General features: G+C 36.6%; 2 protein-coding genes across 3 annotated transcripts; both read left to right on the forward strand.

Moving 5' to 3' along the window:
• Window positions 1-232: 232 nt before the first annotated feature.
• On the forward strand, window positions 233-13,261 carry nSMase (neutral sphingomyelinase). Of its 2 annotated transcripts, none has more exons than XM_089254730.1 (8): window positions 233-608; window positions 1,923-2,019; window positions 6,465-6,541; window positions 7,689-7,872; window positions 8,336-8,551; window positions 8,728-8,848; window positions 9,862-9,978; window positions 10,140-13,261. In XM_089254730.1, the coding sequence occupies exons 1-8, from the start codon at window positions 517-519 to the stop codon at window positions 10,538-10,540; spliced, it is 1,305 nt and encodes a 434-aa protein (XP_089110856.1). In that variant the 5' UTR covers window positions 233-516; the 3' UTR covers window positions 10,541-13,261. The 2 variants fall into 2 exon arrangements, with proteins under 2 accessions (XP_089110856.1, XP_089110857.1); XM_089254731.1 differs by having other exon boundaries at window positions 288-357.
• A 1,255-nt stretch (window positions 13,262-14,516) lies between these two features.
• Window positions 14,517-24,719, forward strand: kud (oligosaccharyltransferase subunit 5 kud). Its single transcript, XM_089255027.1, has 4 exons — window positions 14,517-14,758; window positions 19,684-19,796; window positions 20,838-20,971; window positions 24,612-24,719. Exons 1-3 carry the CDS (start codon window positions 14,741-14,743, stop codon window positions 20,962-20,964), a joined length of 258 nt encoding a protein of 85 aa, XP_089111153.1. The 5' UTR covers window positions 14,517-14,740; the 3' UTR covers window positions 20,965-20,971; window positions 24,612-24,719.
• Window positions 24,720-25,942: the final 1,223 nt, after the last annotated feature.

The following is a 25,942-nucleotide window of genomic DNA, read 5'->3' on the forward strand; positions in this document are numbered from 1 at the left end:
TTCTGTCAGCGCGAAATAGTCTTAATTCGGTTCACGATGCGCAACAAACCTATTCCTAGGAAAACCCGGCTTTAGGAGGTGGAGAATAATTGAACGGCCCCCCTAATAAAGAAAAATTCAAGGAGGTCGCCCGTAAAATGCGGGTGCGGGTCATATAGTCACAGTAACTTAACCGTAAAGTCTTTGCTGGACAGAGCCAATAGTTATCGGTGTCTATGTCTAAATTACAACTGTACGTAATTACGTATAGCATCGAAAAACATTTATTTTCAGTGATGACCCATATCCACAGATAAGAAGTGAACAGCTGATTGTTTTCTTTTTCCCCCTGTTTATTCGGGGATGAAGAAATAAAAAGTAATTATTATGATTTCGTGGAGGAAGTTTTGTCAAAGGATGAATGACTGCTCTCCTTTTCTCTTCCATTACAGTTCATCAGCCAATGAAGTGATTGAGTGAGAGTCTTTTATCGATGCAGCTGACTTTTACTGGTGTTGTGGCTACATCGAGTTGCGCATGTATCCGTCGAAATCCTGCGGGAACATCAATTCTTTGGAAGGCGATATGAAGATGGATTTCAAGCTGAACGTGCTCACCCTCAATTGCTGGTATACCAACACCCCCCTTTCCCATTTTTCAAAGGTTCAGTTTTTAATTAGCTGTTTAGGGGTCATTCAAGTATTACGTTTGCATATCGATGGGTAGGAGGGGGGCTCGGGTTTGTTCACTTTTGATGACAAGTGGGGGAGGGGTGTTTGAATGATGCTTAAGTCATCAAGCATCCTTTATAAAAATATCAAATATTCTAAATATTCTTAGTAACATCTTTTTCTGTGTTCCAAAAACGAGAAAAAAAATGAATAAACGTTTCCCTAGTTTATGGACATCTGAATTCTTCCTATTGATAAGCCCTATAGAGCCACGTTAGTGATCACTAAATGTTTCGCAGATCCTTCAAGTTATCTGGAAATGTGTCAGATTGCTTAAGTGCTCTGGAACTGTGCCGCTCTTCATTTAAGTGATCTGTAATTATGCCACAGATCTCTTAAGTAATCAGGGAATGTACCTGAGTAAGAGGTAACTTGAGTGATGTATAACTGCACTACAAGGTAATTTAAGTGCTCTAAAACTGTGCCACATGTCAAGGATCTCTAAATGTGCCGCAGACCGCTTAAGTGTTCTGGAACTGTGTTGTGGGTTACATAAGTAATTTGTGGATATGCCATGGACCTACTTGAGTGATATGAAAATGTGCTACAGGAAGCTTAAATGCTGTGTAATTGTGCCACGGTTCACTTAAGTGATTTGCAAGTGTGCCGCTTTCATTTTTACAAAAATTAGGTTTGATGGTGGATTGCATCAGATAACATGAAGGGCCATGAGACATAGGTTTACCACATATATCGGGTCACAATGAATTTCTCAAAAAGAATAGTTGGTAGCCTTGAAATAGCATTGAAATTAACAGAAATTGATTATAACAACATGTAAAATTTTGACTGTCTTTCAAAATTTTAATTTTTTTAAAAATATATTTTTTTGATGCAAAAAAATTTTTTTGATAAATTTGGGGCACGCATGTTCCCCCTCCTCCCCAGATCTGTCTCTTATCTCAATATGCATTAAAGGGTAGAGGCAGAGCTGACAAAATTTTACTGGGGGGGGGGGAGCAAAATTGGCTAAAAAATCTGATGTAATACTTGAACAGGGCCCTTACTGATTGGCTGAAATTTCTTGCCAATGTGGTGCTTACTGCATGAAAGCATCGCAGTAAGCACCACAATATGCCATAACCACTGTATTACAATCAGCAATGCACCACTATTTTCAGTGCTCCCCCAATGTGTGTGTGTGTACACATATATATAAGCTGTAAATGTTTCATAATTGAATCAAATGCTATTTGTATGTTTCATTTCAAGGGGCATAGTTGGTGTGAGTCGTCATCGCAAAGAAAGAATGGCTGCTATCGCTGCTCATATTGCTTCTTCAAAGTATGACTTCGTTTTCCTGCAAGAGGTGATCATTATTTGTTCATTCTACATTGTCATATTTTAGCAAATGGATGCAGAATCCTACTAATTAGCTATGCTATATCAGTTGTTTTCCTTTCATTAATCTATGTAACCACTACCGCACAAGCGGATACAGGCTCTTCAAACGGTGGGGGTAAAGCAAATATCTTGGGGGGTGTATATGGTGACCAGGAGGGGAAAGCAAAATTGTCCACCTCACCTTCACACTTATGCTGCAAATACCTTTTTTTAGTGATCACTCTATGCATATGTGCTAGAGATGAATAACGTTCTCCTATGGCTGTGTTTATCAAGTCTATCATGGACAGACTTGATGATTCTAATTCAATGAAAAATTATTCAATTACTATTTCAATTGTAATGCACTGCAATATGCAATACAGCAGAATATGTATCACAAGATGTATCACATTAAGCAAAGCACAATAATAGACAATGAACTACTATATGGAATAAGCACTGCATTCTGATAAGCATTACAGTATGCAATGCACTAAAATACACAATGCACCACTGCTTGCAGTGCTATATAACTCAACGCATCACTAATTACAATGCACTACAATATGCATTACTATTTGCAGTGCACCACTATTTGAAGTGCAGCACAATAAGCAATACAGCACAATACGCAATAAGCACTGCAATACAATACACAATAATCACTGCAATACAGCACGCAATGTATTACAATCAGCAATACACCACTATTTGTAGTGCACCACAATGAGCAATACACCACTATTTGCAGTGCACCACAATGAGCAATACAGCACAATTTGAAATGCACCACCACCGTTAATATAAGATTATCAGTATATGCAGTGCACCACAATATGCTATGTATCACAATCAGCAGTGCATGACATTGCAGTGTACCACTATAAGCAATGCACAGTACGCTCTGCATTATAATGAGCAGTACAGTGAGCGATGCACTGCAGTACATAATGCATAACAATGTGCAATGCACCACAATATGTAATACAGCACACTATGTACTGCATCTTAATAAGAAATGCGCTATAATATGTCATATGCACTGCATTACAATTAGCAATACAGCACTCGATGCACTACAATACATAATGCACAATAATACATAATTTAATGCATAACATTACGTAATCTACAAAAATCAGCAGTGCACCATAATAAGCAATACAGCGTGCGATGTACTACAAAACGTAATACAAATCAATATGCATCGTGATCTTTGATGCACCACAATAAGCAATTCAGCTTAATGCGCAATGCATCAATAAGCATGAAAGCATCGCAGTAAGCACCACAATATGCTATAACTACTGTACTACAATCAAAAATGCATCATTATTTTCAGTGTGCCCCCAATAAGTAATTTAGCACAATACACAACAAACACTACATTCAATAAGCAATACAGCACGTTGTGCACTACAATATACAATGTACTACAATCAGCTATGCACCACTATTTGCAATCCAACACAATGAACCACATCGGTAATGCAGCATCATAAGCAATGTACCACTATCTACAGTACAGTCCCAATAAACAGTAGCGCAGCACAATAAGCACTGCACACAATACTCAGTATGTTCTGCATTATAATAAGCAGTACAGCAAGCGATGCACTTCAGTGCATAATGCATAACAATGTGCAATTCACCACAATCAGTGATGCAACACAGTAATCAATGCAGAATACGCAATGCACCACAATATGTAATACAGCACAATGCGCAATGCATCTTAATAAGCAATGCACCATGATACACCATATGAACTGCATTACAATAAGCAATACACAATCTACGGAAATCATAAGCAATAATACAGCACAGCATGCAATGCACCATAATATACAATACAGCACAATATGCAATGACTCTCCTGTAAAATTTCTCTTTTGTGATATGGTGCCTTCACCTCTGACAAAGAAATTCAGACTGAGCAAAAGACAAAAAAAAAAAAAGATATATATCTTACCTTTTCTATAGCTTTAATTCCATATATACTTGCCGCTATAACATTTTCATAACTATGCTTATCAAATTTTTACACTTCCCTTTGATAGAAAAACATGAATACGTTTTTTTGCTCAAACTAACAGAATTTCTCTGGATTTCGTTTTTGAATCTTCAAGTCCCCAATTTTCATCGCGCATATTCACCCCTGCACTATTAGGCCACCTCAAAGGCATTGACTTGTTTCTCCATGCAATCACAAGACATGATAAAAAATTTTCACGGTGTTGATTTGTGACCATTAAAGACCATCCCCCTCTTCTCTTTCAAATGTTTGAGAGTTGTAGTACAACTGTGAGCAAATTATTTTCCCACTTGTATAATAGTGGGTGGGTAATTTTTGGCATTTAAAAAGTGGACAAGGGTTACCCCACATTAAAAAAAGTAAATAAAAAATTCCTGAATCACTCTTTCTCCCCTAAAGTGTTGTTTCGGACCCTTGTCCATCTTGTACTGATCTTTATCTGTCTTGACGATTGCTTAATAAACAGGGTGTTGTTATATCAGGGCTGTATAATGTATAGCCCACTTAATCCTCTTGTTTTCTTCACTATTTTTGGCTTCTCTACTTAGAATTGTGAAATATCCTGCCATTGGGATGTGGAGCGGAAAATAAAATTAATCAAAGAAATCGCAAAAGGCAGGGTGCTTTCTAGGAGAATATCTACCAAACTCTCTACTAAAAACACAATGCTTCTTTTCAGCTGCTGTAGTGGTTGAGTGGTCATAGTGACAAACTCGCATCACGACAGGGTTTAGGCTACAGTCACATTTTTCACAAAATGCAAAACAAATCTTAGAATGTGAAAGAAGTAGTAGTCACTTTTGCAAAAATGCTTACAGGAGGTAAGAAACGAGTAGACATCCAACCATCAATCATTAGCATTGTAGCATTTTGCTAAAGCTTTTTTTGCTAAAGGAATTTTTTATCACTGCATTACGAGAATCCGGGTTCAAACCCCACCGTCACCGCAGTGATGGTCGGCTGAAGTTGGTTTTCTGTGGTTCCCAACTTCGAGGCATGAATACGAGCCGATCTCTCTGTTAAAAAGTGTCTCTGCAGAGAGCAACAGGCCTACAACGGTATAATTATTCATTCATTACACTTCACACACTACGGGTTGAGAAAAAACTCTTAGTTTAAAAAATTGATTTCAGATGGCAGCACTACACATAACAAGCGTTACAAAGAAACAAACTTCACAGAAGGGTCTCGCTATACATACACACATATTCCAACATGTACCAATTCATTAGAAGTTCTGCTCTGGACAAGGTACATGTCTGGTTTAGTAGTAGTAATGTTCTTTTTCATATCTTATCTCGTGTTCATCTGTGGTGTTCTCCAAACATGCTCTTAAAATGGAACAGGAAAGAGGGACTTTTTTTTTGCTTCAGGCTTTTTTTATAGTTCTCTCAGTATTAGGATTTTATAGGAGGCACAAGTTGTACAGTTTTTAGAATTGAAAACATGAACCCCCTCCCATGTATCTTTCTTTCCTCTTTCTTTTCCAAGAGAAAAATAATTAATTTTACAATGAATATTTCCCATTGACTTTTTTGAAAAGTTTTTATATTCTATTGCAAGTATTACTGTGTTGCAACATCATTTTCCCCGAATTCTCTGGATTTCGGGAACGGGAAATCATATAAAATTCCCAAGAATGGGCGAGTGGGAATTCTCGCCAGAAACCCTACACTGAAGCATTTTCACACAGCTTAGAGAGAACAATTGTCGTCATTAGTATTATGGTTAAAGGATTTCAGACTTTTTGATGGTTATGAGTATTAAGTAAAATCAATAAAATCTTGTTATACTCGGCTCAAAATCTTTTAACTTTTTACGAGGGTGATTTTTAGATATAATGGTAAAGTATTTTATCCTTTCTGCTTGGCATGATGTTGCAACCCTTCAAGGATAAGATTATTCCATATGCACACCTTCATCTCGTTTTGCTCCCCCACCCCTATTATATTTTTTTGCCAACATGAGTTAGGGAAGGAGAAGGGAAAAAATCCAACTCCATTTCTTTTCCATTGTTTTAAAAATGTAAAGTATTCCATATTCCACAACTTTCTGCAGCTGAAGAACAAGTTTTATATTTTATTCAAATACAGTTTAGTGAGTAAAATTGGTGGCATATGGCAGCCCTACACATAACAAGCATTACACAGAAACAAACTTCACGTCAGGTTCACAACACATGCACACACGTTCCAACATGTACCGATTCGTTAGAAGTGCCGCAGAGGAATATGGCTGAGGTGCATGTGTGGTTTAGTAGTAGTCAAATGCAGTTTGACTGAGATGTAAGTTCCGATATGCTAAATATGATACATTTAAAATTATGTTAATGCATTCCAGTTAGTACCAAGTTTTCTGTGCATTCATGTGAGAAATTTTGAATTTTTTTTAAGATTTGGAGTAAAGATGATTACCAGATGATTTCCAAGAAATGTGCTACAGTTCTGCCTTACTCTCATTATTTCTACAGGTATGCTTGTTACTTTTTTTATTGCTCTAACAACTTTCACTGTACTAACATAATACTAAATCATTCAAATCTACATGGCCACAATCAGACAGAAAAATACACTTAGCCAGCTGAGGTAAACATGCCTTCTAGCTTGAGCTGTAACTAGGAGAGGGCTAGGAGCTCTGATGGCCCCAGGGGCTGGATCAGGAAGGGCACCGAGTTTATTGTTTTTCTATTTAAAATTACAGGTAGGGAGCACCAAAATCGACACTTGCCCTAGGCAACAGTAAATTTTCATATCTGGTAGCAGACTTGCTTCAGGTACCACCTGGTCCAGTTCTTATCATTTGTGCTGATAGGAGTCAGGGCAGAGTTCCAGCCATGTTTGAATACATACAAATTCAGGGCTATATAGTGAGGCTGTTTCATCTCTTTTATGTTGCGCTTGCTGCCTTGGTTCAGTGAGCCTGGTCTTAAAAATGCTGTGTGACGTCACAGCTCTGCTACTATTTTATAGTAGAATAAACACTAACAGCACTCAACCGGAATAATTTTGCACATTAGTCAGTTCTCCAATTTTATATTTTTTGCAATTATATATTCTAATGTTGTGCCCGAAAGGTTATTGTTTTAAGTATCTGGAATTTTCTAAATAAATACACCAATAACAATACAAATCAACATTGTATATATGAAATGAAAGAACATTTAAACACACATTTTTGTTATGGAAAGAGTGCAACAACAGTTGTTTAAATACATATTTCTGAAGTTAAATTCTGTAGAAAATAGGCAATTGTTTAATAATCATGTTGGTACTTGTCAGGGTTTGACAAATCTAAAAAGAATTAGGTTCCACCCAAATTTCTTAAGAGCCAATCATTTTTTTTTGGTTGAATAAAACAGTAAAAATTAATAGTTGCCATGGTGACCTGGCACCTGGGATTTGTTAAGCCCATGCCACAGTTTGTTACTCGCATAATATTGTTGTTCCGAATGAGTGGGAACTTTTATATTGGAATGCTCTTTTCAGATTTTTGATATAATTTACATCACAGTTGAAACCTTCAGAAACTGATATGCATCAAAAACCTGCAGACCCTGCTTATTCGTAAATTTTCCTTTCTCATTTACCAAAAATAGCTTTCATTATTTTCTTTTTCAGTGGTGTAACTGGCAGTGGACTATGCATATTATCTAAATGCTCGATCGTTGATTCTTCTCAGTGTCATTATATCTTGAATGGATTTGCTCATAAAATCTTGCATGGGGATTGGTTTGGTGGAAAACTTGTGGGCTTGTGCAAAGTTGTTTATCACGGTTTGAAAATTAATCTATACATTACACATGTAAGTATTCCTTAGTTTTATTTCTTCATTTGTGCAGTTATAGAGTATAAGAAGTTCTAAGTGTTTAAGAAATTACAAATAATTATCAAATCATTGCCAAGTTTGTGACAGTGAAAAAAAAAGCCTACCTTCTCTCTTGAAATCAAAATAAATTTTATTTATACGGATGTTAATGATGTCTTGTTATAAGAACACCAATAGAAGAAACTGTAAAATCCCCCCCCCCCCCCCAATTGATACAAGAAAGAGTAAACTCAAGCATTTGCTCATATTATCTGTTACTCACAAATATAAGAAATGCTAATTACATTCCCATTCATTATCATTTCTTTTTTTCTTTTGTTGAATTTGAGCAACATCAGCAGATTAGAGTATCTTTCTTGAGTTGTGAGAGATGAAATTTTTTTGAAATGAATACATTTTGTATGTGCAATGATTTCAAATTCACTTTTTAATCTTTTAGCTTCATGCAGAGTATGATCATTTGCGGGATCAATATTTGCCTCACAGAATTGTTCAAGCATTTGAATTTAGTCAGTTTATTAAGATGACATCAGAATCCGCTGATCTAAGTTTGATTGCTGGAGATCTCAACACAGAGAGCCATCATTTGGCATATCAGCTTATCATAAATAATATTGGCTGTTCAGATTCTTATATTGAAAGCTTCAATGCAAAGGTACAGGTTTTTTGTGTTTTTATGGAATCTTATCAATAAAATTGAGTTTGTCACAGATGTAGTTCAATCATTTACAGAGTAAATTTTAGGTTAGAATTCCACAAATGGGTTTTTTGTTGTTTTAGTAGGTTTAACTTATTGCTACTGAATTGACTTGGTGTCATCAATTATTGTAGGATACGGAAATAGTTTCGGCAACTTGTGGTCATCCAGATAATTTGTACACTAGTCGTCAAGAACTTCAAGACTTTCCTAGTGGCAAGCGTATTGACTACATTATGTATAGATGTGGAAAAGGTAATTGATTAATAATTGTCAAAATATATTGTTTGATATTTTTTTATCAGTAACTGATATTCGTTTCAATTATAAGGTTCTCACAACCTTACACACACTCTATTGATTCCTTATGCTTCAATCAAAGTTTCATTACAACTGTTTTTTTGCATATATAAAAGTGTGAATTCATTAGTGAGTTTTTTTTTTTTTTTTTTTGCCTCTTTTGATCATGTAAAACAGATTCTGTTTAAGAAGCACCTGCTTAAGATTTTTCCTGTTTAAGTCTTATTTCCAGAGTCCTGATTTTTCCCCTACATCAAATCTGGTAAAATTTCCCCTGCAATAGGAGAAAATCACAAAGGAACAGTGACATAAATCCACCAAAAAAGATTATTCAATTTTTCGATCACCTTTTTTTGCCCTTATCCTCCCATCGTCAATGGTGAAACAGACTGATATAATGTATACATATACATCAATGAATTGACATCATTGTGTGCCTCCCAGCCTTTCAAGTCTCTGGGTGGCATGCGGTTTAGACCCCTTCAGAAAGTCTCACCTCGGAAACGTTTATTTTCGCTGTGCTTGCCTGCTTCAACTGAATTATACTGCCTTCTTTGTCTGCTAAGGCTGCTTAGTGAAATAATATTGCCATCTTTCTGGTTGTGGTGAAAATCGAGTCAATATTGGCAGGGGCCCCCTTTATCGGAGCGATGGCATTGAAGACCCTATCTTCAGAAGGGTATAGACTTGGTTAAAAGGGTGCAAAGAACAAATTGTTGAAATTCGCCCTAAGACTTTGAATATTCAATACAAGAAATTTATTGATGAATTTCTTGACTTTGCTGATTTCCTCCAGAGGTTGCTGATCTCGATTCTCAAATCCTCAGGAATTATTGGCATTTGCCTCTAACTTATTTAATTGTTCTTCATTTAGTACTGAATTACTTTTGTGTTGTCTCTCCGGAAAAAAATGGAGTAAGCACATTTGTAGTGAATTAAAAGTATTTTTCGTTTACAATCTATTTCAGGTACATCCGTGAAGTGTCTGTCAAGTGAAATGCCACTGAAAAAAGTGCCAAATTCTATTTTACCGTACTCTGATCACGAAGCTGTGGTGTGTGAGCTCCATGTTTTCAAGTCTAATGGTAAGATATTATGGATGATTATATTTCAACTTAAGTGAGAAATTAGATTCATTGTTTGCTTTTATTGCTCAGTAAATGTATCTCTGTGTTTGCCTTGGATCGAAAATGAAGTTTAGTGTTAGTTTGTGTTTATGTTTATTAACTTGGATGTTGTCTTGCAGCTGATAATAACACTGCAGCGTGTGAATCTAATCCTTCTGCAACATTGGCATCATTGAACGGTTGCCGTGAAGTTCTGACCAAGTCTATTCAAGAATTGAGGAGCAGTCGGCGCTTTTATGTGATTATTGGTTTTATCGCATTTATCATTATGATTTGTTTCATGGCTGTACGACTTGGTAATGCTTATGATGTGTTATTGAGAATCCTGCTCATTGTCTCTACAACGGTGTTTCTGTTTTGTTTTTGGATGGCAACGATTATGAACACTATTGAATACAGTGCTTTGATATCATGTTCCAATTCGATGGAGATCCTCATAAATTCCTTGGTCAGTGAATATGGCTTAGAACTGCCAGTAAACCCCTTGAATAGCCATTGTGATAAAAGAGATTCTGCATAACATAGATCTATTTCGCTCGAAATATATTTTGGAAGAGATTTTCTCAAATTAGGTTTTTATTTTAAAACTTCCAGAATATTAACTACAGCAAAACCTTGATATAACAATACTCTGGGGACCGAAAGAAAATATTATTGTAGAGGGATTATCGTTACATCAAGAGGTAGTGGTTTAGTGTTAAAATATTGAAATTTCCGAATAAGACAAAAAATAAAATTGTAGAGCTGTGAATCCCAATGTGGGGCCAATTTGAGAATGAGTTTTTCTATCGAGGCTTGGAACTTTTCAGAACTCCCATTTTTATATTGATTCAAAAATTTATACTTTTTTAACAATTTCTTGACGGCTCTTTTCTTTTAATGTTTTTTTACAAGGGATTTGACCAGGGGTTCTCAACGTTGTGTGTTCCTTGGACAATTTGTGCCAGTAAGATGAAGTCAACGGATCCCATATGCCAATAAAATGAAAAATGAAGGCACATGAACCTTTTTACAAAATATTCTATATATAGCAATGTAAAAACAATGAGTTTATTTCTTTCTCATTCTTGCTGACAAACCCCCAAGAGCCCTGCCATTCCCCCATGCTTATAAAAGGATATCCAAAAGAATCTCTGATGTGTAGCACTCGCGATTACTCGCGATGTTCATTCTGAGAGCGCATAAGTAATGAAACGTATGTGGAGCGGCTGGCTGATCCGCCATCCCCTGCAGCCAGCGCATTGTGACCCCACACATCTCCATGAATGTTGGAACATTTAATAATAGCTTTGAGTGCAAGTGAAAAATAAATAAATATAATCATTAAAAAAATTGAAGATGTAAGGGGTAAAACAGGGAAAAAAATAGCGTTACAGGCGAGATTCGAAGCATGAACTTTTCGGTTGCCTTTGATTCTGCATTGTCGTCGTCATATCAACTGCTAAACAGTTGCCGATAGCCATTCATAATTAAATATATCAATTCTCAAACATATATTTGTCTCTAATGCACATGCTCTCTCAACATGGACACCTATAGTAATCACGAGCATTAGACTCAGTTTCTCTCAGATATCATTTTATTAGGGGGTGGGGCCTCTGCTCCTAGGACTCCTGGAAGATTCCAGTCATAAGAACTACTGCTTTTAACTGAGTAAATGACTTGTTTGGCTCCCTCAAGGTAAATAGTTTACTTTTTTAATAACCAGCCGAAGCAAAAATAATAGCGAGGCTAGATCCCCCAAGAAGGTAACCTAATGGCCCTGAGCAAAGCCAGATATGTCTTAATTCTAGAATTTTGGGAGCCCTCTCAGCCCCGATTTTATATATTCTGTGGGAGAAAGGGAATAGCATCTAAAAATTCATACATCATTACAAAATATACAAGAATGCTGAAAAATAATCGTACAAAAAAATGTAGACTTAATTAAATGTAAATGAACAAAAAAGTGATTTATTAAAAACTTTTAACCGAAAAAATTTCAAATCGATAAAAGAAATAATTCCAGAACCAATTAAAATTAGGACCTAATGAAAGAAATTGTCTAAGAACTAATGAAATTCAGAATCAATAAATGGAAAATGAGAAAAATAGTTGGCGGAGAGTTATATAGTAAAAAATAGTTTCCAGCACCCCTGAAAGTTAAAAAAAATAAAAGAAATAATTCCAGAATGAATGAAAACTTAGAACTAAAACAGTCTCCCCTTCCCCCCCAAGAAAAAACGCAGGATTTTGTGTGACTGCACTTGTCGCACACCCTTAAGAGCTGCTTTGATTACAAGTAACGGGGGAAAGAAACAGAACCAGGGTGGGGGGTGCACAGCCTCGGAGTGGTAAAATTTTAGAATGCAAGGCATAAAATAACTTAGTTATAGAACTATGAAGTTTTACTGGGGGTGGGGGGGTTCCCCCTCTTGTCAGAAGTTCTAGTTATGGCCCTGACAGGAAGACATCAAGATTTCAAAGATGCTTTCGCTGGACATGGCCTAAAAAAAAGTTTAGGAACCACTATTGTAGAGGGATTTATCGTTATATCGAGTATTGTTGTAGCGAAGTTTCACTCTCAGAACAAATATATCTTCTGTAGCCTGTAAATGACACTTTGCTCAAGCACATATTTTCTTAAAATGTATTTTTTTAATACACGTTTGGTCCTCTCTACTCATTTCATAGGTCATATTCCAAAATAGATTACCTTTTTTTTAATTTTTTTTTTTCAAACAATATGATTCCATTGTACTTATATATGTAAATCAGGAAATTTTTATGGAATGTTTTTTTTTTTTTTTTTTTTTTTTTTGCTCAAACATGTTGTTTTAATAATACACATAATATTGAGCTTATATGCAAGAACATTTGCTCATGCATCAATGAATAAAATCTCGCCAAAAATGAATGCCACGTTTCATAAATTTTGTAGCATTTTACACATGTAATTACTTTTTTATTGTTTTCTGTGTGTTTTTTGTTCTTGTTAATCTTGAACTAAAAGACTTAAGCATTATGTACCTGGTGCAAACTATTTTTTCTCTACAAATTCACTACTACTACACTGTACATGCACCTCATAAACATTCCTCCAGGGAATTTCTAAAAAATTAATGCATGTCACAAAGTGTAGTGTGTGTTTATAAATAAATTAACCACCATCGTACAGAATGTGTGTCTTATTTCTTGCATCCAATGATATGCACATGAGTCAGTTGTAATTGTCTGTATAAGATTAAAATTTTGAATTTTAGTTCATTTGTGCTGTCCATTCCTGTGCAGCCAGCCCTTTCTTCTCAACATCTCTAATTACGCATGCAGGCACTGTCTAATTCATGGGGTGTCTTCAATTTACCTATTTCTTGTTCCCTGCACCAAAAATAATTGCAATTCCCAGAATAATTCAAAGCCGTAACTGATATTATGGCGCATGTAAATTAACCGGAAAACCGGTTAACCCCCCTGCCTCAACTACTTGAAGGTATAAAACAAATGCATATGTTTTTATTTGTGGGATAGGTGTGTCCCAGGAAACGCTCTATTTAGCAGCGACGACAAATAGTGCCACTACCCTTATAGAAAAGCCAATTTTCCAACCAAACAACTTTTAAGGGGCCTTTCAAGTATCACGTCGTCATCGATGGGGGGAGATGGGGTTTCCGATTTGCCTACTTTTGATGGGGGGGGGGGGGGTTTGGATAATGCTTACGTCATCAACCACCCCTTATGAAAATACGAGTTAGGATTCAGAGGGGCAGAGCCAGGGCCGTCTTAAGAGTATCATGGGCCCCCGGGCCAATTGATTTTTCTGAGGCCTTACCGAACGAATTCTCGAAAATCTTCGAAAATTTCAACCAGATCTCATTTTTGTGAGGCCCCTCTTCACTTGAGGCCCCCGGGCCCATGCCTTAAGACGGCACTAGGCAGAGCTGATGACGAAATTTTGCTGACAAGGGGGGGGGGGGTCAAAAAAGGCTAAAAATTTGCTTGAACGGCCCCTAATGTACTGACTAGGATTACCAGGTTTAAAACTTGGGACAACTGCACACGCACGTCCTTGGCAACGAAACTTTTCCTAATTTCCACAAAACAGACGAAAAGTGGGCTTCGAAATACGGGACATTGCCAATTATCACCAAAAATTACGCTAAAAGTAAGCAAAATCGCCAATCACGGAAAAGTGAAGCGCCACTTCAAATTTCAGTGAATTCTTGTTTGTAGTCGTAATGTAATTTCTGAATTGCAAAGATAATTTTAATCGTTGATATGAAGAATAAATAGTCAAGTTCACTTTGTTGAAAACACGTGAAAAACCGAGACGTTTTTGCAAGAAGAAAGTCGGGACAGCTAAAAACCAACTGGGACTGTCCCGGAAAATGCAGGATATATGGTCATTTCAACTACAGTGCTATAAAACTGAAAATCGTTCATGAAGATCCAAAGCATGCAGAAAAAAGACAAATATTTTTCAAACTACACTTTTTATTTAAATCTTCCATTTTTTTTTCTTTGTAATAAGTGTGTTGTTTTTTTTTTAAATGTTCGACTTTGGCGAGCTCCTCGCAATTACCCGGTGTATGTATTGAACTGCGAGTTTCGTCGAGACGTGTAATATTGATAATTTTCTCATTTTTTTCGGAGGAGCTCGCGAATTTCGCTGGAAAAGAAACCAACATCATCTTTCGTCGATCCAAAATTCTTCGTGAGCTAGAAATATTTGGAGCTCGGGATTATGGCGGCCGAATCTTTCGTAAGATTGTTTTTCGTTTTGGTTTATTCAATACATTTATTGAAAAACGATTACCGAATGCCTATTTTCATCCGAACAATACGGAGAAAGGTTTCAAGTTGGTTCACTGATAGCGGCGCGATTATCCGGCTCGAAATTAACTTGTTATTGTCTTCATTACTAGGTCGTGACTGGGTTGGGGGCAACACCGCGCTCGACCTCAAACTTCAACGAAGCTTTTGAACACATTCGCCCCCATCCCACAGGGTGAGCTGATTTGATACAATAGTGCGTACGTTTTTGAGGGAAATGGGCATGGCAAAAGGGCCGGCCCGATCACTTCACCCCACTTATCAAAATCAAATCAGAAATTTAAAATATAGGCTACAGTGAACAAAGCCACAACAACTGGAGGTCGGGCTGGGCTGGTGCACTGAAATAGATGGGGGGTGGCACAGAGGTGCTTCTTTTGCTAGAAAAGCATCTGAAAGCATGATAAAAAGTCGCCAAGAGTGAAGCGGAGTAATGATTTCGGATGTCTTTGTTGCCAAAGAAAAAAGTGCCACCATCAGTGTCATCTTAACGCATGGGCCCACCCGGGCCTCAAGAGAAGAAGGGCCTCACAAAAATGAGATCCGGTTGAAATTTTCTAGAATTTACCAGGTAGGACCTCTGAAAAACTACTTGGCCCAGGGGCCCATGATGCTCTTAAGACGGCCCTGGCCACGATGGCTGCTAAAGCCATAAAATAGGATCGCAACAAACAACAGTAACATCCTCAGACTAAATAGGGGAATCAAGATTAAAAATATAACATCCTAAACTAGATATAGGATTTGAAATAATAAATAACGAGAACTCTCTTTTAAGTAATACAACCATTCCTCCTGATATATAAATAAATATTCTCTGGAATGTAAATGTGTGCACAGATGGCAAAATGTCACAAGTCACTTTTTTCCTAGAAAATTGAGTTCGCATTCTGGGGAATGTGAAATTCGTCAAAGTTTTATAAGGTGGCGAAATTTGTTTTTTCCCTTTCAGTTTATGAGGCGATAATGGAGGCAAATTGTGAAATTTTGAAAAAGTGACATAACATTTTGCTGTCTGAGCACAGAAATTTACGTAAGGATTCTATTTTACGTAATGCAATGGGTCATGGAAAAATAATTCTTAGGGTTCAATAAAAACGCAATTGCCGGATTATTCTAATGGTTATTATGCAAAAAAAAAGAGGTTCTTATAGCTGTATTCACAGACAGAGTTTAACTGCAATTTCAGGTTAAAAGATTAGAGGTCAACACGGAGAGATTGGTTGAATTCAGGATTTTAACTAATCTGTGTATCTCTAATCCTTTTACCCTCAACTGACACATTGCTCAACAAGCCACTCCCTTGAGAAAGAAATGCATCCTGTTATCATTACCTTTCAAGCAGGTTATTTACATGTGCTTGACAAATTTATGAAGTTTTTGTATTTTTTCTTTCCGTTATTTCATTTGTCGAAGTTTCCGTGAGGTCAAAATGACCCCACCTCGCCATTTGCATAACACATTTTTTTTTTCTGATGGTCGGGGTGTTAAGATCAAAATGCCGTCTCAGAAGAGCGCCAGTTTTCTTGATAACAGTATCAAATTATTGGTGAAACGTTGGATATCCAAGGTGAGCATGAGGATAGTACTTTTAGTAAATTGTACGTAAGATCTGTGAGAGACAATAATATGTCATAGTATTGTTTGCAAGGACTGTCCAGGAGTTTGAATGTGACTAATTTTACTGCTGGTGAAAATAGAGCAAACACTATTTTAATTTGTAAATTTTATTTTCTTAGTGTATTTTCATCATATCTGTTCAGTTTTTAATCATGAAAGTTGCGTTAGAAAAATTTAATATACAATTGAAAAAAAATTCAAAAGGCATGTATCTTCCCATTTTTTCAAATGTCCCAAATTTTCAAATTTTTGGGAAAATAATTAAAGAAATCTTAAAAATTTAGTGAATTGATTGACAGATGAATGAAGGCATGTAAAAAACTCATTGCTTTTTTATGAAGACTTTTTTTTCCTGATTTTCAAAATGCATTAATACTTGCTGGGGTTAAAATTACCTTACGGTGCCAGTTACGCACCAAATTTTCACAATGCCAGTTAAGGGTTAACCTGTGATTGCAGTTGAACTCTGTCTGTGAATACCGTCGTTAAAGATCCTGATATTTTTAGATACACTAAACATAGAAGGCATGATTAAAAAAACACGGTACGACCTGGCGATGACTGAGAAGGGTAGTTCCTACACCACAGCTATTCATGCTAAAATGGAATAAAGAAAAGAAGGCTATTTTCAAACAACACGCATGGAAAACAAAGAAGGATCAAGGTTAGGTAACTATATAGGAGCAACAGAAAAAAATAAAACGCCAGGCAAAAGAATCAACCACCTGTAAGAATCAAAATGGCTGAACCAAGCATGATTCTTATAAATGGTGGGAACTATTAAAGAAGGTGCCCTGAATGCTATTGCATGACAAAAAAAATTCATCGCCAATATTGAAAAAAAGGATGTTGCTCTTCAGGGAGCACATTGTATTTATATGACTTACTTAGATTTGAATGATATAATATAACCTGTCTTTAACAGGACCTGTATTAAGCGGAAACTTGTCTTCAACAGAAGAAAAAAAAATTGTGGTTCCATGATTTCAATGCCAAAATACACATTAAAAACCTGGATTAAATGGAACCTGTCTAACGCAGAAATAGAAAGGAAAATGTAAGGAAGAAAAAAAAGAATGAAAGAAAAGTGTAAAGACGAACACTGTGAGTGTTTGGCGACCAATGGACTAAAGGATCATACAAAATGTTAAATTGCTCCCCCCAAAATTTTTTACGCAATCTATGCTTGCACAAATGTTAGTTTTATATCATACACCCATAGATTAGCGAAATTGTTTCTGTTTTGATACACCAACCTTTTATGAAATATTTCGTAAAAGCATGGTTTTCTATGGGAGAAATCAGTTCAATTCAGGTTGAATTTCCAAATGATATACACTGCTCAAAACAATTAGGGGAGCAAGCAAAAAAGTGAAGAAAACCGTGCGCGACAGCCACGTATTGGCACACAATGGATAGTACACGCGTATCAATGCGCAATACGGAAAAAATACGTAAAAAAAATTTGGAATTAAGCTTTAATTCTTTGAAAAAATGGAAAAAACATGAAAAGATGATTTGGGGCAACAATTTGGTTACATGTAAACGATAAAAAAAAGTACTGTTTAAACATGATGCATGAGTTTTAATAGGGCGTGTGGTCTCCTCGAACAGCTAAGACTGCTGCACACCTGTTTGCCATGGATGCGATGAGGTTATCGATCAGACTTTGGGGAATACTGTTCCACTCCTCAAGAAGTGCAATCTGCAAGTCTCGGACAGTAACAGGCGGCCTTGGTCGTGCAGCAATGCGTCGTCCGAGCATGTCCCAAACATGCTAGATTGGATTCATGTCAGGAGAGCACGCTGGCTATTCCATACGCTGTATTGTTTCAGCTTCAAGCATGTTCTCCACCAGACGAACTCTATGCGGTCGGGCATTATCATCCTGGAAAACAAAGGAATCTCCAATGGCTCCAGCGTAAGTGATGACATGAGGTCGCAGTATCTCGTCTGCATACCTTCGGGCCATCAAAGTGCCATTCCGAATGATATGCAGGTCCGTACCATCCAACCAGCTCGTCTGTATTGTGACCTTTCACGAACGAATGCAGGGTTATTTCGAGTGCCCGTCTCTCCATACCAGAACACGTCGAGTGTCACACTCCAGACTGAATCGGGACTTGTCTGTAAACAGCACTTGGCTCCAATCATGTTGCTTCCAATCTCGATGTTCAGCAGCCCATCTTCTTCGGGCCGCACGGTGGCGTGGGGTCAACAGAATGCAGACCATTGGCCTATGTGCATAGAGCCCTCCCTCATGAAGCCAATTACGTACTGTTTGGCTGGAAACCCTTCGTCCTGTTGCCAAGAACAACCGTCTTTGCAGCTGCATAGCATTCTTTGTTCTGTTTCGACGGGCTGTTAACTGTACATACCGGTCATCAGTTGCTGTAGTGGCGCGTGGCCGACCTTGCCCTGGTCGACGTCTAACATTTCCTGTTTCTTGGAATCGATTCCACAGCCTTGCAACAACACTTCTGGCGACTCCAACAGCGTCCACAACACTACGTTGTGTTTGCCCGGATTCCAGTCTGCCTATAACACGCCATGCCATTCCGGTAAATCACGCTGTTGAGACATCCTCAAGTCACCTTGTCTCCAAAAAAAATACTGCGCAATCGAATTTCACAGTTACGGCAGTAAAACAGACGTTTCTGCAACATCCCGATTTCTGCCCTTATCTCCTTTTTCTGGTTTTTGACGTCATAAACTTTGATTTGCATATGAAGTTTTCTTCTTCCTTTTCCTGCTAGGCTTTAAATTATGGATGATTCATTTTATGTTACTTATCGGTATACATCTTTGCGTAATTTTGTTAAAACCATGTGCTCCCCTAATTGTTTTGAGCAGTGTATGTAGGACTTTACAAACTGTTTTTATGAATTTTTAAATATTTAAGGAATTTTTGCCCATCCTGTATATGTATATAGTGTAATGTTGAAGTAAGTGCAGTATATGCATGAGTTTTTAATAACTAATGTGTCATATCAAGTGATAAATATTTAATAATTATTATTACTTACTAATTAATAATTTATTTTTGAATTATTTACTTTATTTTCAATTAATTTATTTTATTTAAATTTTTTTGAGATCGTTACATAATTTCACACATTATGTCAATTGAACCTCGATTAAGCGGAAGACTGTGTTTCAACGGAAAAAATCTCTGTCCCTTGTGATTCTGTTGAAGACAAGTATTACTGTATTAATTTATGGTTCTCATTTCAGGCTATGTTAGAGAAAATGAATAGGTATATAAGCCCAGTTAATCCTGCTGTTTATCCTCACCTAACTCTCGTCCTGTTAGGTATCGGGATTTTCTTCATGGCGTGGTTCTTTGTGTATCCTTTATCATGTTTGTGTGTGTGTCTCCAATGTCTGTTAAATAATTAAAACTGCTTACTTAAAAATTTTTATAAACTTTTTTTATTGAATATTGTATGTTTGGATTTTAGTACCCCAGCAACGGGATAGAACATCTGTTCTCCCAGTATTAATGTTCGTATTAGAGGACTTGTCCATTTCAGCATGTTTTGCAATAATAATAGTAAAATATCTCTATAATGGTCAAAATGACTGCTGTCATTCTAGGTTAAACTTCATTTTACCCCCTAAACTAAGAAACCCAGAATATTCATACTTGAGGAATTTAAAAGCCTCAACAAGATGAGAAAAGTCATGAAATTTCTCAAGTACCTGAGTTCGGGTGTAATTGCATGTCAAAGTATGTTTGTGGTGAAAATGGTAGCTTCTCTCTTAATGTTGAACTTATTGATTCCAGCCAGAACAACACAATACATTGTTGTTTGTCACTTGATTCAATTTTTTGGCGTTTATCCTTAGAGTTGTACTCGTGGCAGTATCAAATTTAAGTGCAGCATGCGAAAAAACAAGGTCTTAAAAAAATTCACAAAATACTTTGGGTATTAATGGTATTTTTCCTAATTTAAAAATGGAAATCAAATACAGTCGCTAACAGACTTTTCAATGCGAATTTCGTCTGATGCATTTTGACAAGCCAAAGCTAAAAAATCAGTTGTCAAAATGTCGGTATATTCTATATTTCCTAAAGAATTTAAAAATTCATGTTCTCTCATCGTCTCAATTTTCCTGAATAATCTGTGAACACGTTATAATTTGTTTTTTTTTTAATCTCGCATCCCCAAAAATGCTTTGCCACATCCTTTGTTAAGAACCACTGATGTAGTAGCATTACAGTGCCATTTGTTAGTTTAGTTTTTAATTTTTACTCAGTATCTGGTTGCAGTCTTCTACTCTAAATACTCGGTTGAGTTCAGTTCTTAAAAGAATTGTTTTTTTCCTGAATTTTTTTGAATATTGTAAATTTCACTTTCTTCTATTTCCTTGACATATATATCAAGTTATGAAGTCACATCTACCAAATTCACGAGAGACATTTTCAAAGAGATGCTGATTTCAATGGTTGCAGCGGTATTCCTTGGATTCGGGATATTGTTTCTTTTGTTGTGGGTTGGAATATATGTTTGATATTCAGGTGTGTATGCCATATCGCTTGATTGTTTCAGTTCTGTTTCTGTAAATTTTGAGATAGTTTGTTTTGTTGTTATTCACTATCATTCATTGTGTTTTAACTCTTTGACTACTAACGAGACATATATGTCCCACTAAAATTTCAAAAATTACTATTGGAACAAAAAAATTTTCGGAAACCAACTAATATATCCCAGCCATAGAGCCAGACCAGTTTGATCATGTTGGTTATTCAGATAGTGCTCTGCAGTTACCTTGCTCAAAACCATATACATTTATGTATACCATCTCCTCATATGTATAACACCATTGACTATGACTTCAATATGTGTCCCATCCCTGGTTCGAATGCACTTGGTAAAAAAATCCCAAACACTGAATTTGTTACGTTTGTGACCTATTTTGTCTATTGTTATAGTAAATGAGGTCAAAAAATAAATTTAAAAAATATGTTGTCAAATGATTAAAACGTGCAGAACTTTCAATTGTTCAATTGAAACGTTAATAATTAATTTGATTAATAAATGTTGAATACTTGAAGGGTTTTTTTTTCAATCAAGAATAAGAATTTAACATTTTTAATGACAGTTAAACTCTTGAGTGTGCACGAGAATAATGTCACACTGACATCATAATGCATTGTCTTTATACAGTTCTCGGCAAGTACTGTCAAAGAACATTTATTTTTTTCTGTTTTCCATTTTATTCGCATGGCAGATGGATGCTCATTGTGAAAATGTGGGAAATGCCCTACACCATACATCAGATTTAAGATATTGAATCTTGGAGGCATTACCATACCTGCTGTGCTATCCCCAAAAGTCAAGCACTCAATGATGATCTGCACCTGAAGCAGTGTTATCGTGTTGACGGTTTCGCCAGAGACTTTCTCTGTGGAGAGAGCGGGCTGACATTCAACGTGAGATTTAAACAACACAAATATTCCAGCACCTATCACTTCAGACAAAGACAACAAAAGTAAATTGATAAGTGGCTTCAGCAATCATCCATATAACAATATTGTGCACCTGGAAACATAATTATAGATTAAGGGCGATCAGGCTCAATAACGATGATTAATCTAGAAATCTTGCATATACAACAACCATCGACTGTCCCTTGACGCTGGGAGCATCCAGAGGTTCAGTGAGTGTCCTGCGCTAAATGGCAACCTAGGATGCTGACATTCCACTCGTGGCCACACAGTCAGTTCAGGATGCCGCAGCTTGCATTGTTGCAGATACTGGACGTCTAGTCACCATAGTGCCCGTCCTGAAATGTCTGGATGAAATGTCTTCATTCTGCTATTCATGTCACAAAAAAGATGCATCTACAATGAGCATATCTGCTACTTTAGCAGTAAAAAATCTGAAATCGCAGCAGCATAATCAGGTGTCACTGTGGTCATTGTAAATAAAAATCAAAATTGCACACTGATTGCATTCATGCAGAAATAGATGTAATTACTAGGTAATCTTGTTGACAACGATTATATAAATTGTCTCAAATTTGAGCACGGTTAAGCCCAATATATGTGACGCATAAAAAAAATTAGTAACTGATAGATCATTGCTTTCTTGTGTGGCTACAGCTGTAAAGGTTCAATCGGTTCCAGCCGCTAATTACTGAGATACTATATGAGAGACACACAACTCTAATGACATAAATGAATTAGCCCATACATAAAATCAAAGCACTCATTCTGGCATGTACCACTTAGTTAGAAATAAACCAAGAGAAATAACCCTCTATGACATGCATATGTTACAGTTAAAATGTGGAAATCAGGTTGTGTGCACATTACCTAGGTAATCTGCTGATTAACTAGGCCTGCCAGTTAAAGTGAAGAAAATTATTTTATTTCTAAAATTACCTTGGTAATCCGCACTTTACTTGACAAAATACGTTGATGTGCACATTACTTAGGTAAGTATTGTAGAAAACTTATTTTGTTGATGGTTCGACACACACTTTAATGGATCGGCATAGTAGGTCTATGGATTACCTAGGTTATGTGCACATTAACGACTTTTGAGCTTTAAGGGTAACATATATATGTTTAACCCTCTACGATCCAGCTCACATTTGAATATACCGTATTCTCTTGCATTAGCTGGCATGCGGCGAACTCAAGGAACACCAGATTTTTGAATGTTGGGGTCTGGTTTGTTCCCGGCATGCTAGAAAAATTGAAAAATTTAGTCACAGTATGCATTCAGGCAATATGTTTTTATGATAAATATATCTAATATTTATCCAGAATCCATGATTTGAATTCCCCGGCATGCTGGGAAATTTGGGCTTTTTTGGCATGTTGGTCTCCCTCAATGTTTGCCAGCTAATGCGAGGAGAATACGGTACATGGTTAAAAAGCTGTCATACATATTTCTTTTCTCAATTTTTTTGATATTTTAGAAAGTACATCTTTTAGTGTCATTTCAGAAGAAAATACAGCTGCATAAGTACTCGTACTATACCTTTTGTTTTACTGTATTTAGAAATACTTGAATCTATGTTGTTGTCATTTTTTTAAAACTGCTGAAATTTTATGTGGCCGGAGATTTATAAAATCGCACAAAATTGAGGAAATTCACAATAAATTTCAAGGTGGTAACTTTGCACATCAAGATTTTATCTGTTTACACAGAATGATTACTTAATCCCCCCCCCCCTTTCCACATTTTACTGGCAACCCTGTCTCTCTTAGAGAGGCACACTTCCAATTAGAAAAATTATCCAAATAGCATGTCATCCATGTTGTAAGAGGTTGTATAACTATCAAAATATAACAAATAACTTTTTATATGGGCATCCTGTGCTCAAAAACCTAATTAGAAAGTTGCTGCCTTATCTCTTGTGAGACAAAAAAAAAAAAAAAATCTTTTAGTGAAATATTCGCTGAGATATTTGATTTTAAAAATTTGATGGAAGTTGGGGGAGGAGACATAAACTAAGAGACCATGCTTCTTTCCGTGATTTATGCTGTTTTTCCCCGTTTCCTTTATTTTCAAATTTAAATATCTCTGCAAATATTGCACTTAGAAACATGGAATTTTTTTGTTGGCCTCAAGAAAGACAGGGCAAGATCTTTCTAATTTGGTTTTTGAGGACAGGGTGCCCACAAGTTATTGCTTTTATTTTAATAACTATACAACTCCTTGCAACATGAATGGCGTATTTGAGCTCCACACTTTATTTGGATAATTTTTCTATTTGTAAGTGTGCCTCTAGGATCGACGATTCACCAGTAAAATGTGGCAAGGGGAATTAAGTAATCACCCTGTATAAATAACATTAAAATCAAGGCTAACTGTATGTGTTTTTACCCCAATTAACCATTTTAGCTAATTAGAAACTCTGCTCTAATTAAATTGCTGTGTTTATGTATTGTTTCAATTAAAAATATGCTAATAGCACACATTTACATCTGTATTTAAAAAAAAAAATCAATACGTTTTTGTAGGGGTTGAACCATGTAGATGGTTGGTTAAGCAGTAGCTGAAGTAATGTTTTGCAAATCGCTGAACAGAAATGTCCTTGATCTTCCATCATTCAATCACGCTCGTATTTAACCTTTGAAAATGCTGTTTTAAATAGATTATGTTCTTGTTGTAGTTTCTAATTGAATTTTATTTTCTTTGTAGGCCATTTATGTGCTTGTTCAGGGAGTTTCAGTGCACTTTTTTATTTTCAAATATTTTTGTATGTTCGATTGTTTCCTTGAAAAGGAAGAGTAAATATTTTACAAGTTTTGTCACGTTTTTTTTTTTCTTAGTGAATTCTTTCTTTCTAATAAAGATGGTGAACTTGTTACAATTGTAGTGTCTATAGTTGGTGCAATGGTTTACACTAAGGAGTGCACAACCTTTCCAGTCGCCAATACAGATGTGCACGATGGTTGTGTACTCTTCATGTTGCCTGGATTGATAATTGTTACTAATTCATTTCTTGGGCCATAAGGTGGTGCACGCATGATTAACATCAGTGTTTCCCAAAGTGAGCAATATGGCCCCCTTGGGGGGGGGCGGTAGAAGCTTTGGGTTTAATATAGGATCCTATGGATTGGTGTGGGTAGGGGCCGATGGACCAAAAAGTTTGGGAAACTATGACCACCATGCATAGGCAGAGATAGACTTGGAAGTCGGGGGGGGGGGGGGGGAATGATGATGTCAATTCATGTACGTACAAATATATTAGATCTGCCCACGCCTCTCCTCCCCCCCCCCCCCCGTATCTCTGCCCATGCCCATGCTACCATGATTATGTAGCATGAATTATATAGGGGATGATTTAACAAATGTGGCTTTTTGAATAGAACGTAATAATCATTATCAGCATCACTTTGAATGACAAGCACAGGATGATCCCCACAGAAATCTCTGTTAAAATTGCCGATTTTAGCATAGAAATGTGGAAATTTAGTGGAGTTTTCCGCCACATCAATAATTTAAAAATTGAATTGAATTTTGATTTTCGAAATATTGAGTTCGCTTAGAAAAACGAAGCCCAGAAAATTAAATATAAAATGAGCCAGATCCACTTTTGAGGTGGATATCCATGCAATAACATTAATTTCAGCTTTTTATTTGTATCTCAGGGGTGCAAGAGCTGCGCCGAAACGGTTCTCTTGCTGCACGGTGCGCCAATTCTTGTTTGTGGTTCGCTGAGGTACCGCTAATGCACTGATGTACGTCAAATACCCTTAATTTAGGAAAAAGGAGCATGAAAATTTTGTTCACGGGAAGCGTTCTTTCCGAGACACGGAAAAAGATATACGGGGTGGGGGGGGGGGTGGAGAAACTTCAATTTTTTTCCCCACTTCCCACCATCTATACCACAATCGCGTTATCTCGTGACCTTGGAAAGTAATTAAGTAGTTATACTACCTTGAAGTATAAAGTCCTGTACTGTTATTGGTATAACCCAGTGGTTCCCAACGTGGACGCTGAGAAGTCTGAGGGGGGCGTTTTTTGTT

Source organism: Pholcus phalangioides, unplaced genomic scaffold (assembly GCF_987345545.1).
Source record: "Pholcus phalangioides strain wild (caught in Gottingen) unplaced genomic scaffold, Ppha-v1.0 ptg000042l_1, whole genome shotgun sequence".
In the NCBI taxonomy this organism is placed as follows: domain Eukaryota; kingdom Metazoa; phylum Arthropoda; class Arachnida; order Araneae; family Pholcidae; genus Pholcus; species Pholcus phalangioides.

Excerpts from the sequence above, each read along its gene's own strand:
- nSMase (XM_089254730.1), top strand. The coding sequence starts at position 517 with ATGTATCCGTCGAAATCCTGCGGGAACATCAATTCTTTGGAAGGCGAT. Across the intron at positions 7,873-8,335 it reads TTAATCTATACATTACACAT|CTTCATGCAGAGTATGATCA; the intron begins GTAAGTATTCCT and ends TTAATCTTTTAG. Across the intron at positions 8,849-9,861 it reads TATGTATAGATGTGGAAAAG|GTACATCCGTGAAGTGTCTG; the intron begins GTAATTGATTAA and ends AATCTATTTCAG.
- kud (XM_089255027.1), top strand. Across the intron at positions 19,797-20,837 it reads TTCATGGCGTGGTTCTTTGT|TTATGAAGTCACATCTACCA; the intron begins GTATCCTTTATC and ends ATATATATCAAG.